At 37.9% G+C, this 17,097-nt stretch overlaps 1 protein-coding gene across 1 annotated transcript; it reads left to right on the plus strand.

Moving 5' to 3' along the window:
* Positions 1–1,677: 1,677 nt before the first annotated feature.
* Positions 1,678–17,051, plus strand: LOC144445887 (speract receptor-like). Its single transcript, XM_078135529.1, has 21 exons — positions 1,678–1,894; positions 2,283–2,452; positions 3,005–3,314; positions 4,477–4,643; positions 4,989–5,130; positions 5,606–5,817; positions 6,136–6,244; positions 6,998–7,076; positions 7,534–7,651; positions 8,884–8,955; positions 9,456–9,533; positions 10,133–10,237; positions 10,549–10,786; positions 11,353–11,505; positions 12,134–12,320; positions 12,853–12,993; positions 13,382–13,505; positions 14,021–14,264; positions 15,129–15,227; positions 15,881–15,972; positions 16,914–17,051. Exons 1-21 carry the CDS (start codon positions 1,678–1,680, stop codon positions 16,998–17,000), a joined length of 3,144 nt encoding a protein of 1,047 aa, XP_077991655.1. The 3' UTR covers positions 17,001–17,051.
* The last annotated feature ends 46 nt before the right edge of the window (positions 17,052–17,097 follow it).

Below are 17,097 nucleotides of genomic sequence, written 5' to 3' on the forward strand. Positions count from 1 at the left end.
TGTATATGTATGTATGTATGTATGTATGTATGTATGTATGTATGTATGTATGTATGTACATCTATGTCATCGATCCTTATCATTTTTATTGCTCATGTAAATGAATGACCTGGTCGGGTAGTAATACTAAAACATAATAGCCTTTACGGATGACCGTATAGACAAGATAGAACTTTGATAGTCGAGGGGTGCATTTATCGATTTCCGATTCTTCAGAATCCAATTTCCGACTGAAACTATATATACTACTGCAACTCCCATCCCTATACTTGATATTTTAAGCCATTGCATTGTTTGTGAAATAATATGAACAATCTCGGATACCTGTTGATTTGAGACAAACGATGTTATTTTCAATTTCATTGTCCGTGGTATACGAAAAACAATAAACTCATTACTGACAACAATAGATTTTCGCCTGTCTGCTGATATACTGAATAATATAATATCAAAATTTGCCATCTTGTTGGACTTATTTCCGCATGTGTAATAATTCTAGTTATAAAATCAATTAAACACAAAAACTTTAAGGAAAGGTATCTCCCAACGATTGCGAAACGAATTATATGTAATTTCGAATACTCGACGCTGAAGGGAATATTTTACAAACCACAATTGGCAACTTGAATTACATAATTTCAAACACTTTCAGAATTGGTCCAAATATATGCACACAGAAATGAATGTGTGTGTGTGTGTGTGTGTGTGTGTGTGTGTGTGTGTGTGTGTGTGTGTGTGTGCACCTATGTACATGTATGTATGTATGTATGTATGTATGTATGTATGTATGTATGTCAATCTGATTAAAATTCGATGTAGATGTAGGCTAATCGTTCATTGCTATTTTCTTTATTTTCGTTATCGTTGCTTCGTTATTTTGCCTGAATTGACCTTCTAGGGTACATGTTTACATTTTTTAGCCTGATCGCCTCCTCTACATCTACTGGCGCACATGTAGAGGAGGCGATCAGGCTAAAAAATGTAAACATGTACCAAGAAGGTCAATTCAGGCAAAATAACGAAGGTAAAATAGCAATGAACGATTAGCCGACATCTACATCGGATTTTAATCAGATTGGTATGTATGTATGCCTGTGTACGTGTACATGTGTTTGTATGAGGGCGCTCTTCTCATCTCTATTACGGAAAGGGACGTACACATACTGTAAACCTGGAAATTTTCGCTAGTCTTATAAATTTTGCTTATTTCACTGGAAAACAAAACGTTAACACAAAATAAGTAGTGATTATTCTTGTACGTTAACACCCAGTATGGTAATTAACAAACAGTTACAGTAATGGACAAGACAAGTGTTCGAGAGAATTCGCACTTGGTTTCATCTCAAAGTCATGGAGATATGTCGAATTCCATTTTTAAATATATGATAAATATATAATTATGATAGAACCTCTGTGCAGAACATATCCGTATTCTGAACCAGAGGGGGGTATTCGACTGGCATGCTTCACAATGGTAACTTGGCAACCGTATTCGCGGCCGCTCTATTGTTGACGCGCAGAGAACACCATTGCCTCCATCACAATCGGTATTCGGCATTCCTACCCAACACCTGGTAGGCACCACCATATCGGATTGCTACACCCTACAATATCGTCTTGTCTTTGTTAGACTCTCAAGCCTACATCTATCGGAGTGTTTGTTTGTCATCAACCCCGATGGGGTATCACACAGTGCTTGTTGCGGCGATAGCTGCACTTGCGTTGATAACCCCGGTAAGATGTTCGAACTACACAAATACGACGTACATCAAACTTGGCTTACTCACTCCGTTTACCGACCCCTACGACACCGTTGATATCGCATATGCTGGAAGCACCGCTGGTGCTTTTGACGTTACCGTTGATTATCTTAACAGATACCTCATGGACGACGGTAAGCTCAACTCTCTCTCTCTCTCTCTCTCTCTCTCTCTCTCTCTCTCTCTCTCTCTCTCTCTCTCTCTCTCTCTCTCTCTCTCTCTCTCTCTCTCTCTCTCTCTCTCTCTCTCTCTCTCTCTCTCTCTCTCTCTCGTCTCTTCTCTCTAGGTAGATTTTAAATTATTGATTTGCTGCTAAACCATTCAGTAAATGTTTTGTACAAATCATTGCACTGGATATTAGATACTGAAATAATGCATGTAGAATCTAAGTTATAAAATGGAAACAAAATTAAGGATTTAATAAGACCAGACTTTAAGGGTCCATGTACCTCTATGGTGATTTTCCGATACTTAAATTTTAACTTTTTGGGGGGTCTTTGTGTTTTCTCAACGATATTCTAGGGTACGAAATCGTGTACGACTGGTATAATACACGGTATCAGACTAACTTCGCCTTAAAGAAGATTGGACAGTGGTGGCAAGAAGACTATGTCGCCATTTTTGGACCGGGATTATCATGTGAATACGAGGCCCGTTTTGCTGCACGACTGAATATGCCCCTTATCGATTACGTGAGTATTACTTTTTAATATCAATGTAGTTCTGTATCTGTATTATAGACGTACAAGTACCGATACTGGTTGTCACGTACATAGTCAAGGGTCACGTGTGGGGCAATACCATCAAAGTACTCAGGAGCTCTAGTGTTGATAGCATTCAGTGCAGTTTTGAAGGCTTGTTCTGTTGGGTGCACAGCGAACTTCGTGACTCGGGTAGCGCATTCCATAGTGGCAGTGTTTTTGGGATATAATGAATGTCGATATCAGTCTTTATTTGTGGTTCTGATAAGAATTCTTAGATATTTAGCCAAAAAAACATAATTTGAGAAGCCTAGAGCTCACGGGTCAAATTGTTCAGCCTGTTTCACTGTATAACAAGTCTAGTTCCTATACGATACGAGTACAAAATTTTAAGTACAATAAAGTAAAATTCCGACCTACCTACCCTAATTTCTGACGTCATGTTATCGGGAAAAAACTTTAAGAAACAAATTTTTGGCTGATTTTTGTAGAAGGTTATCCCCGATGCGCAGTTGACGTATGTTTTATTTTTTATTTTTTAAGCTCTGTGAAGACGATGCCTTGTTTGACCGAACCAAATATCCGACCTACGTTCGTTATAATCCAACAGGGGAAGATGCTGCCTACGTCATTGTCAAGTTATTTGAAAAGTACGGTTGGAAACGTTGTTCTGTTATTACAAGCGACGACCCGAAATATGTTGCTGTCTCGGACAGGCTCTTTGAATTATTTGAAGAACAAGACATCGAAGTGACTAATCAAATTATTTACGGTGGACAGTACATACCAGGTGTGCTTGGATCGTCACCCAATTGGCGGGCTCGGGTCGACGCCATCAAACAGACTACAAGAAGTAAGATTTATTATCAAATTGTTTTCAGAACCTTTTATTATTCAACTTTGAAGTGTGATACTAAAATTATTCTACCTTTTCCGATTCAACCTGTTACATAGTCTGTAAGGTACGCTGTGACGCATCGGTTAGCCCCTCTCATTAGAGGGGGTGGGTGGGGCGGTGAGGGCGAAGCGATACGACGTGTCTTACATACCACCTTTTACCAAATCAAGTCATATAAAAGGATTCAAAATTTGAAACAATTTTGTAGTTTTTGTCCACAAATTCCATTCAAAATGCTGACGCGTCAAAACATGTGACGTGACGTCTTTCTGTGAAATGTGCAAGAATTTATTTGATTTGACTTGCCATCAAAAAATTTGAACTTTCGTTTAATGGTACACAAGCTATAGTTTGTGATTATTGTCAATCAGACAACCAACAATATATTGGCGCAGTTTTGATTTCACTTTGCAGAATATTTTCTCTAAAGTTTATATAAATATGTCTTAATTTCTATTCTCTCTCTCTCTCTCTCTCTCTCTCTCTCTCTCTCTCTCTCTCGTTCTCTCTCTGTTCGTAGTTTATGTCTTTGTCGGAACGGTCGATCAACACAGAGAATTTATGATCACCCTGTATCAAATGGGCATTACCTCCAAAGGAAACTCCTTAATTATTGCAATTAACATAGAACACAGACTTGTGGGTTTACAAATGTACGCCAATAGTAAGTAATACCCTTTTCTCATGCATTTGTATGTACAAATGTAAGTGTTCCTTTGTCTTTTTCCGAGTTGTGTTCAGCCTGAAATAATTGTGTACTTTCTAGTACCAGTATCTTGGGAGATTTTTTAAATGTGACAGTCTTTATGAAATGTGTCGAACTTGTTATTCACTTTAGGTTTTCATTCTGGTAAGCCAGAGCAAAATATTTCGGCTGACGTAACGAAATGTGAAGTATATATGAAATACCTCTAGCATGTACGATTTAGGCAATGACCATAAAGGGCCTGCTGGTTACAACGATGTTAGATTTTTAGGGAACTCACTCACTCACTCATTCATTCATTCACTCACTCGCTCGCTCGCCCGAACGCCCACCCACCCACCCACTCACCCACCCACCCACCCACCCACCCACCAATCCATCCACTGATATATCTACATTTGTTAATTGCAGATCCTTATGACCACTCCCTGGATGAAATAGCTCAAAAAGCCATCAGATACTCAATAATTGTTGAGTTTGAAGTACCGATGGGCGATAACTACAAATTTCATGGATTCATTGATCAGTATCTAGCTGAAACCAACGCCAAATTTGGATCATACCCTAGTGAATATCATGTAAGTATTGTAACTGTCGACGTAGTAGTCCTCCTCCTCCTCTTCCTCTTCCTCACCACCATCCACCACCACCACCACCACCAACAACAACAACAACAACAACAACAACAACAACAACAACAACAACAACAACAACAACAACATCATCATCATCATCATCATCGTCACCCTACCCTCAACGCTTATCCTCACCACCCCCAACCCATCACCTACTATGGTATATATTTCGAGTGCAATATATCCTTTCCAAAGTGTTCACATCACTGTTTGGATTTCAAAATATTTCTGAGTTGATTGTAAGGTGTACAGTTATATCCCATTGATCTAATATATTATATTACACAGGCTAGAATTACCATGCAAGGCTTCTATCTATTCGATGCCGTGTGGGCAGTTGGTGATGCTATCAGGGACCTTATTCGTGAAGGCAAAGATATAAATAATGGCATGAACATTATCGACAAAATCATCGGACAGTTCCTTCTCGGTGAGTTTCAGACAAAGCTGTTATTCTGGAATTTACTATTATTAAAATCATTCTGAGACAATTGTCTTTATGTAAATTACAGGCAGAAAATCAAACGCGTTTGATATTCGATAACATAAGAATTTTCCCACCAAATATAGTGAACAAAATGTCCTGAGTCAGTTTTATTTTGTGGAAAACATCAAATTGGTGTTTACTCTGGAATCAGAAATACTGTTCGAAGGGTATGTGCGAACTTAGATTTAGAGGTTTGTTTTATCACATGTAAACGGGTCATGTCATGGTGTGATGGGGATAGGCTAGAAACAGCGCCCCACAGTGACGAATCTCTCAGTATTTGACTTGCATAATAAACAGCGCCAAAGTCAAACTTTTTCATAATTATAATATCAAACGTGGAACCGGGAAGATGATTAGTCTAAGAAATGTCAGTCTCGTTTATTAATGTTTCACTAACATTGGCACTATTTTTCAGGAATCGGAATTCTTATTGGTAGTTATAACAGTAAATATATGGACAACGATGGAATGACACACACCGTGTTCGACATTAAATCATGGCGGCTGTTTGATCACGCTGCCAATGCATTTTACACAGGGTGGTCTGATGAAGTAGTGACACCTATGGTAGACAACGCCATGCTGATTGCCACAAAGTATCGCAGAGATAAGGTTAACGGAACATGGGTAAGTATACAGTTTAAAAGTTAGCGGCCCTTGTCACATGAAGCGTATTTTGTAAGAGCGCATGGAAAAAAAATAATTTTGACAAAATTCAAAAAAAATATTTTAAAAAACCATGTAAATCAACAATAATTAATCTCAACAAATAAGTGTAGAATCCTCAGTAACATTGCAAATAAATTGCTAAAAATAGTCTGTAACATCGAAAAATACAAAGAACTGCCCCCAGAGAAAGACTCGACTCACCTTATGTTTTAGGTAAAGGGGTTGTATAAATTTATTTTCACCTAATATGATGTCTACTCACTTGATTTCAATCAGGGAGAGGATATGAACTACAATAAAGCCAGGGATATTATTTGGTATACTAACAACGGAAAACCACCGCTTGACATGCCTAAATGTGGCTTCTTCGACGAACTGTGTCCTGGTAAGTTGATATGTCGACAGAGGGCGCCCTTTTCGTTAACCATCATTTGCTCGTTGGCAAACCAAGATTCGATTATTGCTGCTTGATGTAGGATAGGAATCGCCATGTTCTTGGAATTCTGAGTCACAGTAGCCATAACTTGTTTGAGTATTTCGTTCTGAAAAGTGACGTTCATTAATGTATTCACGACTACCAATTCACCAGACGGGGATGTACACTTATAGTATCGCCTGTTGACAAACTAGTTTTACAAATGGATAGTATGATTTTAAGTGCATGCATTCATCCGTTAAATCATTCTATATATATCAGCCTACATACATATTTTCCACTACACTGAAGTTTCCAAAAATTAAAAAAAAAAAAAAAAAAAAATTAAAAAAAAAAAAAAAAAAAAAAAAAAAACCTACAGCTTTATTCTTCTGTAAAAAAACCGAAAGTAACTCAGCAAAACTTCTCAACGCCTACTCAAAATTTCGGTAAGTCCCTGGGTGGTTCAACATTATAAGCTGAGCTAACACAAAAAGGAATCACCGCTTTCTTTGTTGATATTCGTGATATTTTCGTGTATTACGCCCTCTACGTTCATATTGGACTGTTGTGAATAAAAGGACAATGAATCTAAGTGACTGAATTGTCAGTTTCAAGACTATGACGATGTGCGTAGTTAAATTTGAAAGGCACATTCCTCTCTCGTGTCATTTTTAAAAAAGAAATATAAAAAATTTTTTTTTTACAATTTTCCTCTGACAGATACCATAACACCAATCGCTGTACCCGTCACTATAATTTTTGTATTACTGGTTACGATTATAGTGTTCTACTTTTACAGGTAAGCACAATATGGCCGACATTTTGTAGAGAGAAAGATGGTGTCAATGTTGGTATGCCAGTTTTGTCTGTGTTATTGCATGATATTAGGATACTGTATGTGTGAATTGTTAGATTTTGAAAATGTGGCGTCGGTTATTTGATACACCTCCTCGAGCATGATTTACGAAAACTGGGAAAATAACGGCGATTGGACGCTTTGACTCATATTTTGAGCACCGCAGAAACAAATGACGTGGACACGAGCTGTGGTGACGTAGAACGACCAGGGTATTTGGCTTGTGCATGGTATAATGTGTATGATTTTGAAGACACGGTATAGTAGCAACTTCAACAACCACATTTTTTGGCTTTTGAAAATAGATGTGATATATATGATTTGTGATATTCTAAACATATATAAGGGCACAGAGAATCAATCAGTGAAACATATGCTAAACTACACTTTGCGATTACAGGAGACACAAATACGAACAGGAACTGGACAGCCTCGTTTGGAAAGTGAATTTTGACGAGATCAAGCTAAGATCTGAAGAGCGCGGTGCTTCTCGTGGTGGATTTTCTGTCAAGAGTATGGTATGTTGACGGACTAATCCTGGTTTTACAACCGTTAAATACAGTATATTTCATCTTAGCTTGCAAATGCTATGAAAAGACGTATCAAGTTCAGGGAAACTGGTTACAAGGTTTCATCATGGAAGTACCATGTACCACCCACTGTAGTACTTCCATGGTTTCATGTGAAGATAGACACAATAAATATAACACAAACATCCTTACACCATGTTTGCTCTGTACTTTTTAATGATAACTATTAGACAAATATAAATGTAGCAAAATATGTAGAACAGACACTATGTAAGGGATGTCTACGTGTTATCTTTATCAAGCCTTGTGATCACTCTAACTGATAATCCTGATACGTCATTTGCAAGCGAAGACGAAATCTCCTGTATTTCACAGTTTTATTTTTCCCGATGTACGTGCATGACATGTGTGTGAATTTCTCCACTCGCCATGAAGAGTGGAGAACAAAATGCAGTGTCCTAGATCATTTTATAGAACGTTAATAAATTTAAAGAAAATCAGAAAATTGTATTTTTATACAGTTATTTTGAATACATGTATTGGATAGGATATGTATCAATGATTACCTGTGCAAGGAAATTCCATGATTAGGTACATGGTTTATGGACAGCAGTTTTTAAAGAGGTCTTCCAGTCTTGGATGATGGGTGAACACAAATGAAATGTGTAACATACTGAACAGCTGGTAAGCTCTAAGACAACCAGCACAGCTTGTGTCGGTTGTCTGACGCGAGTCATAATACATGTCCAGGTGTTATTAGCCACGGGTGTATTAGTTGATAATACATCCATGGTGTAAGCCACTGTTTATATCATGTTATATCAGACGTCTAACATTGAAGTGGCATAGTCTGTCACTGTGGACACATTTTCTGCCAGGCAGCATTCATACACAATTCACACTAAAATCACAAAGGAAATCTGAATTGACACAGCAAAGCGGTTTGGAGACTCAGATTTTTATCTATAAAGGACTTTATTAGTAACTAAGATATTATGTCACATTGTAATTTTATATCAAATCCAAATTACTGGTGAGAGCTCGCGTGCGACTACTTGTTGCACATGGTTAGCAATTATAAGGATTTGGAATGGAACGGAAAGTGTTGTATATGTGTATACAATGTCAAAATAACCACCAAGAACTATAAAGTTATTACTGACTTCTAGCTTCTAATATTATGTCCATTAATAAATTTACTTCGTGATGTTCTTTTTCAGGTTATGAGTGCTATATCAATGATGACAAACCAGGAGACCCAACAAATATTTGCGAACATCGGTACATACCGGGTAAGTGTCGTTTTGTGTGTACAGATCGCTCTGCATGCTTGTAGTTGAACATTTGCATGGCTGAAGACGAAACAAATGGTCAAAGCAGATTGGCGCGATTGGTCAGACGACAGTAGTTGCAGTTAACTAAATGTGGGAAATAAACTCACTAAAACATAAAACAAAGAACATAAAATGTATGATAAGTCAAATGTAGGTTCGCACATATGTTTTTCCCCTTCAAAATCGGCTCCTTTCAGTCAATTTTTTCGAATAATATGACATTTTAAATATGCATGATGTAATTACAGCGCCCTCTGTGGTTCCGATTTTCTGAGATTTCATGGGCGGGCTAATGCTCATGTGACCATGTGGGCTTGCAACGTTTGAGTTCCATACCAACTTTGTACTCCTGGTTTAAAATAACATAGATGTTAATATAATCAATTAGAAATGGAATGATAATTTATGATAATAAACATATATACCCAACATTATGACGTCATTTGTTTACTTTTCAGGACCAAAAATGTGCTATCAAACCTGTCAACAAACACCATATTGACCTGACAAGACATGTTCGACAAGAACTGAAAATGGTAAGTACAGTATTATTATGGTTAATATCTGTACATAAAACTTTGTCATAAAAACGTGTCGTGATGAGATTGTATCGGGTACGTACGTGTAACTTTAGTCAAGCTGCAAGACCTCGAGCTTTCTTCTGAAAGGTGCAATCGAGGGCGAACGCCCATTCGGACTAGCGCCCTCACTAGTGACCTTAGGTCGCTTTTACAGTGCAGAATAGCCCGAGGGGTCTAGCAGCAAGAGTGGTGTAACTAGTACTGTTAAAATTGCACACTGATAGGAAATATTTTCCCAACGTTTTATTTAGACAAATCCATAGAATTTCAATTTTGAGATCCTGCTAACAAGCAAACAAGCAGACAGACAGACAGACAGACAGACAGACAGACAGACAGACAGACAGACAGACATTTATCGAACACTTTATATATACTAATTGTATTCCTAGGTACGTTATAGGTTTACACGTAGTCTTTATATATACTTTTACACACCTTACTTAGTCGCACATCTTACGTAGTAATGTACAAATGACAAATGTACAAATGGCCGTAATAAATGCAACTAAAATTTCCATGACAACATATATTACGTTTCCATATTTTCACAGGTAAGAGATATGCGTCATGACAATGTTTGTAAATTTGTCGGAGCTTCTATTGACCACTTGCATATCTGTATCCTCATGGAGTATTGTCCCAAAGGCAGTCTTCAGGTATGTTATATCTCTGTTTTATGATAAATTGGGGGTGGGGTGGGGGACATGCCAACAGACAAATTAAGATGAAACAGAGAGATCCTCTGTTAAGAGAGCGATGGCTAGTCAGAGTTTTTAGAAGCTTTTAACTTGAGCTTTGTTGAGGTCATCCAGTTCTCATGTTTGTTATTATGCAATGCATTTAAGCCTCCTGTTCATCTTGCATCGTCAAAGCGCTTGGAAATTATTTTAATCTGTCAAAATTAAAACCTTACGAAGTTGTCACTTCAGCTTTCCCTTTCAAACAAAATCTCACATTTTCCCGCCAGGATATTCTGGAGAACGAGAAAATAAAACTTGACGACATGTTCATTGCTTCAATGATTGCTGACGTAATGAAGGGAATGATCTACCTACACAGCAGTGAAATTAAATCTCACGGTAATCTCAAATCATCGAACTGCGTAGTCGACAACCGATGGTGTTTGCAAATTACGGACTATGGACTTCATGACTTCAAGAAAGGACAGCTGATCGAAGACGCTGGGGATTATGCACACTACAGCAGTAAGTAGACTGCGCCCTTGTCATATACCCCTTTCACTACCCTTCCTTTTGTGGAATTGAAAGCAATGATAAAAGTCCTGACAACGTCTGGTCTTTCAATGTACTGATAGTAAGTTGCCCTAATATCTCACAATCTTTGGTATAGTGATGGCACATGGTTTTCAACAATCTGAAAGTCAGAGCGGACACATTTTCAGGTCTGTCTTGTATGTACATGCACGACACTACCTAGATAATTGAAGCGTTTACCATGGCGCGAGGGACATGTCCCAAGGACAGACGATGACGTTCAAGCAACAATGCGTGTCAACTTGTGACTTTTGCGTCTTGTAAAAATATAAAGTGAAGATTCGTCGTTGATGGAGCTTTTAGTTAAAACTTTCAAATTGATGTTCCCTTCATAGACAGTGTCTGTGGGTCTTTCAACGTGATGTACAGGTTGTATTCGGTAATTTGTTGATTGCTATTGATTAGAGAAGTGTGAATGTACAAAATCACAAACCTTTCAGTCTAAGTTATTTGTTACAATCCAAGAGAAAAATTATGCCGTTTATTTTTCTTTGCAGATTTATTCTGGCGTGCCCCTGAACATCTACGAGAGGAAAACAACATGGCACCAGAAGGATCCCCGAAAGGCGATGTGTATGCATTTGCTATTATCCTGCAAGAAATCTACTCACGAGCACAGCCTTATTACTTGAATGAAGAGGAACCAAAGGGTAGGATTTGTTATATTTGGATATCCAAGATAAAATAAGTTGTACGCATGACGGAATTGGCTAATCTAGGTTAATCTCCTGAACGCGGACAAATTCTGTGTTACCGAATTAATGGCTTATGACCACCCTGAGACTAAATCAACTACCGATCAAGTGGAACAAAAGATCACAAGGGATTAGATAGAGGGCAAAAACCTGGGCAAACAGTTATATTTGTCAGAGCAATCACCGATTGACAGTCAGTCCACACCTCAACGCAAGAATGCAACGTAACGCAACGCAACACAACACAACACAACACAACACAACACAACACAACACAACACAATAAAACGAAAAATACAGGTAGTATTACAGTATATTTTGCATTATGTACAACCTTAAATTTACTATATTACATTATAATAGGAATATTTTATTACATTGAATAGCTGTACAAAGCAAATTTTCTTTACAACAATTTCAAATCGGTTGCTCACAGACTCCCATAAGGTAATCATAGATAGTAGTACATAAATATACTGTAAACCATACCTGTACAATACACCTACAAATGTATGTGATCAACTAAATTTGTACTTTTCTATGAATAACTTAATTTACTTTGACTTTCATATGTTTTGTTCAGACATCATCGAAAAAGTGAAAGCTGGACAAGACCCTATCTATCGACCCGACATTAGTGATCTGATTGGCGAAGAGGGCGTACCTGAATGTATTATTGACGTCATCAAAGTTTGCTGGGCTGAAGACCCTCATGAACGACCAGATTTCTTCGGAGCCCGGGATATGCTGAAACCATTGCAAAAAGGACTGTAAGCGATACATTTATTTGTTTGATTCGGTGAGCTGTAAAGAAAAAAATGAAAATGACATCGGAAATATAAATACTAAACAAGAAAATAAACAAACAAACAAACAAACAGACAGACAGACAGACAGACAGACAGACAGACAGACAGACAGACAGACAGACAGACAGACAGACAGACAGACAGACAGAGAACCAGGCATACAAAAAAAACGATGCTTTGATCATTGCCATTGATGGCTCTCTCTTTATTCATATGTTGCATGTTTTAGAGGCTATTCATCTCACATACAATCTCCAGATATACACTGACATTCGCAATTTTTCTCCTCTATCTATCTCCCCCTCTCTCTATCCCATCATCCATCCTTATGTATTTCTCCATCCCACACGCTACCAAATCGTGACACAATCGAACATTTACTAGTATAACCTCAAGCAACAAACACAATAATTATAACTAATTAGGCAGATAACATGTGTTGGTTGTCTCAGCTAAGGTGATCTTACGTACACGGTTATGTCTGTTATCCCAGGAAACCCAACATACTGGACAATATGGTCGCTATCATGGAACGATACTCTAACCAGCTAGAAGAGATTGTAGACGAACGGACCGAAGAACTTCGACACGAGAAACAAAGAGTGGAGATGCTCCTTCATCGTATGCTGCCACCGTAAGAACAAAACTTTATGCATTATGATAATCATTAATTTGTTAGAGAGGTAACCTGAATAACAGATACAGTGACTCTGAAAATAAAATTAATATTATAAAACAATTATTACGTACAATATATACAGAATTGCAGGAAGAAACCCACATTAAATGTACTCCTACCCATATCTATACAATTACTTGAATATACAACTTGTCGTTCCATAGAATCTGACATTTTTGGTTTTAAAACATGAAAGTGCACATCAAAAAATAACATTGCGAATTTCGATTTAAACAATTATAATTCAACACAAATGAAATTAATATATTTCCTGTTTCTGAAATTAGTGTTTTTGTGTGTGTACTTTCTTTCATTGATGCTAGATTTTACTTTGTATCGTTAGATCAATTGCTTCTCAGCTGATGAAAGGTATTTCTGTACTACCCGAATCCTTTGAAAAGGTGACCATCTTCTTCTCTGACATCGTTGGATTTACCGCTTTGTCTGCCGGCAGTACACCCATACAGGTTAGTGTGACGTCATCATCCGTCAAATTGCTGTTCTTTACGACAGGGTATATTCTATATTATGCCGACCTCTATGTAGAAGGTTTTATGATCACAATGTTCCATGTTGAGATAGACACAAAAAAGATAACACACACTCATTTACTATGTTGGCTTTAGATTCTATCGACTTTCACTGACTGCTGACAATGGATTTTGAACTTCAACAGATTATACGTTGTAGTAGTGTGCATGCTAACGCAGTGTAAATGGTGTCTGTGTGTTATCTTTCTAGTGTCTATCTCAACATGACACCTTGTAGCCAGGCTCACTGATCTTCATACAGGTACCTGTAATTCATTTAAATGATTTGGCTCGCTTCTGGGAAAAGAGTTATAACTCTTGTTGTTTCTTACGTTTGGATAACTGACACAGCCTATCCCTCATAAAGGTAAGTCTTTGAACTATTAGTATTTTTCACCATTTAGCGATACTTTACTTTTTAGAATCTAAAATTCTCGAAATTTTTTAATCAGGTTGTCAACATGCTGAACGATCTATACACCTGTTTTGACGCCATCATCGCCAACTATGACGTATACAAGGTTGAAACCATTGGCGACGCTTACATGTTGGTGTCAGGATTACCAATCAGAAATGGAATCAACCACGCTGGTCAGATCGCTTCCGCTGCTTGGCATCTTCTGGAATCAATCCAAACTTTCAGAGTCCGCCATCGCCCTGACGAAACATTGAGGCTTCGTATAGGAATTCACTCAGGTATGCAATAGCGAGTTATCGCTGAATTTCGTTTTTTGTATCATTTCGATGTAAACTGAAAGATTCGTCGCTGTTGGCGCTCCTGTTAAAGTTACGTGCATGTGTGTTAGATGAACAATACATATTCATGACTTTGTGAAGGTAAACACTTCGGAGTCATACATATTTATTGGTCATAAATTATACATATTCGTGTATTGACTCCCATGATGCAACACTGCCAAGACAATCATCATCATAGAACAAGCAATACAAGATTGAATTTGATGTTTCTTTGCAATCGTGCCGGCAAAGTTTATCTATAGTATCTATATAATACCAGCTAATCTCCTTACGGATATCACAGCTGGGGGAAGGGGTGCATACAAATGGTGATGTAAAATCATGAAATCACTCTCCAGAACCCAAAGTTTATGAAAATGCCTCCATAAAAAAAGCGTCTTTTCAGTTTTGATGCGAGGTAAACTCTCACAATTACTTCCATAATTAAATTCTCAAAATTAATTTTTCTAATACGAAAAAATGTTAGTTGTTATTCTATTGTTTAAGGAAGTTGATGACATTTTCACGCATTTGGCTATATTTGAGGAGCCATCAACAGACGAATCAGTCAGTGCTTAAATCACTTTATTAATCAAACTAAAACATAATAAACAAACGTTTTCTTGTCTTTGATGCATGGGTGACCATTAATTAAGATACGAGAAGACTAAATGTAACAACACAAGTGACGTCATTTCGCGCAATGCTTGGAACCGGAAAATAAACATAGGTCACGTGACAAGAATGCAAGAGCAGGTCAAAGGTACGATGTATCATTGTAAGAATAATAATTGTGAAGTGATTCTAACTTTCTGTGTACAGGTCCATGTGTTGCTGGTGTGGTAGGTCTAGCTATGCCACGTTACTGTCTGTTTGGAGACACAGTGAACACAGCCTCTCGTATGGAGTCCAACGGATTACGTAAGTATAAAAGAGACGGTTATATGCAGCACAAAATAACAATTATACCCATAACTGTTTGTTGAAATAACTTGCTGACAGTGAGAATGTGGTTGATTTATTTATAGAGTGGGTGGGTGGGTGGATGGATGGACGGATAGATGGGTGGGTGGGTGGGTGGGTGGGAGTTTGGTTGGAAGGGTGGATGGTTGGATGGACGGATAGATGGGTGGGTGGGTGGGTGGGTGGGTGGGTGGCTGAGTGGGTGGGTGGGTGGGTGGGTGGGTGGGTGAGTGAGTGAGTGAGTGAGTGAGTGGGTGGGTGGGTGGGTGGGTGGGTGGGTGGGTGGGTGGTTGGGTGAGTGAGTGAGTGAGTGAGTGAGTGAGTGAGTGAGTGAGTGAGTGAGTGAGTGAGTGAGTGAGTGAGTGAGTGCAAGCATGATGAATGAATGAGAATGCATGCATGCATGTCGGATTGACTGACTGACTGACTGACTGACTGACTGATTGATTGACTGACTGACTGACTGACTGACTAATGACTGACTGACTGACTGACTGACTGACTGACTGACTGACTGACTGAATAAAAGAAAATGAACGAATTAACGAATGAATATATGAAGAATCGGTTTCTTTATCGTCATGATATCTTTATCGTCTTCTAATTGACAGCCTTGAAGATTCATGTCAGTCCTGAATGCAGAGACGTACTGGAACAGATTGGAGGTTATGAATTGGAGGAAAGAGGTTTGGTTGCTATGAAGGTAATTACATTTTCTGTCTTAATTTCATTATTTTGTAGCATGAAAAGAGTCCAGAAAGATACACTGACGCAACGAAATAATTTTAATCAGTGTATGTTACCTAGGCCGTATAAAAAAATAGTGTGGTTCCGATTACGCTCAATTTTAGAACAGGTGGGGTAGGTAGATTTTTTATTTTATTTTACTATATAGTTTTTTTTCTGTGTGTCTAGTTCAGGTTTTCCATTGTTTTCCAAATGGTCTCTGTGTTGTTTATTTCTTCCTATCAGATGTATAGCCATTACAGATTGGACGAACAGTTTTTTTAAGTTGATGTCAGTTTCCAAGGCCAATTTTCTCATGAGACTTCACACAATTGTTGCGACTTTATTTTCTTCTCAAATACGTCAAAACAATTTATGGCTGGGAGTGAAAAGCTAGGTGGGGTCGGGTAACTGGAACCAAACAATTATTTTTTTAGGCCTAATTTTAATCAGTGTATTTTACTTAGCGTTGTCCAAAAGAGGACAGTGGTTTAGGACGATGACTCGTATGTAGATTTTTGTTTTTTGTTAGAGGTAATTATCGGATGAAACTAGTATATTGAAATACGACCCGGCTTTTTATAGTCATGATAAAAAATCCCAGAAATATGTCTTTACTATGTTCAGAAAAAAACACATTTTACATTTTCCAAACACCCCTTCATTTGTCTCGTAATTTGATGAATGTATAAAGGGGTTTTCCTCATGCCAAAGTGCATATTTTTTCTGACGAATAAGAGTGCCCGGTTCATATATGCTTGACGCAAATGTGAACTGACGTTTTGTTGTTTACATTTTGTAAAAAACAACGTGATTGGTTTATCATCATCGTTTTATTTTTGCTTCTGGTAGCAATAACATTATTGCACCAAGAAAACATATACAAATATATTCAGAAGACGTTTATTCATGTTTCAGGGCAAAGGTGAAATCCTAACCTATTGGCTTGCTGGACAAGACCCAAGTTACAAGAACGAGGTTATTGTGCCACCAGAAGAAGAGTAAGCGCATGCCCAGAAATAAGTAGCCAATCAAATCCTTCAAATTTCAGTGGCGTTTGATTGTGATTATTTGAACTTGTCACTTTCAGTACTGTTGGAAG

Source organism: Glandiceps talaboti, chromosome 14, assembly GCF_964340395.1.
Source record: "Glandiceps talaboti chromosome 14, keGlaTala1.1, whole genome shotgun sequence".
Taxonomy (NCBI): Eukaryota; Metazoa; Hemichordata; class Enteropneusta; family Spengelidae; genus Glandiceps; species Glandiceps talaboti.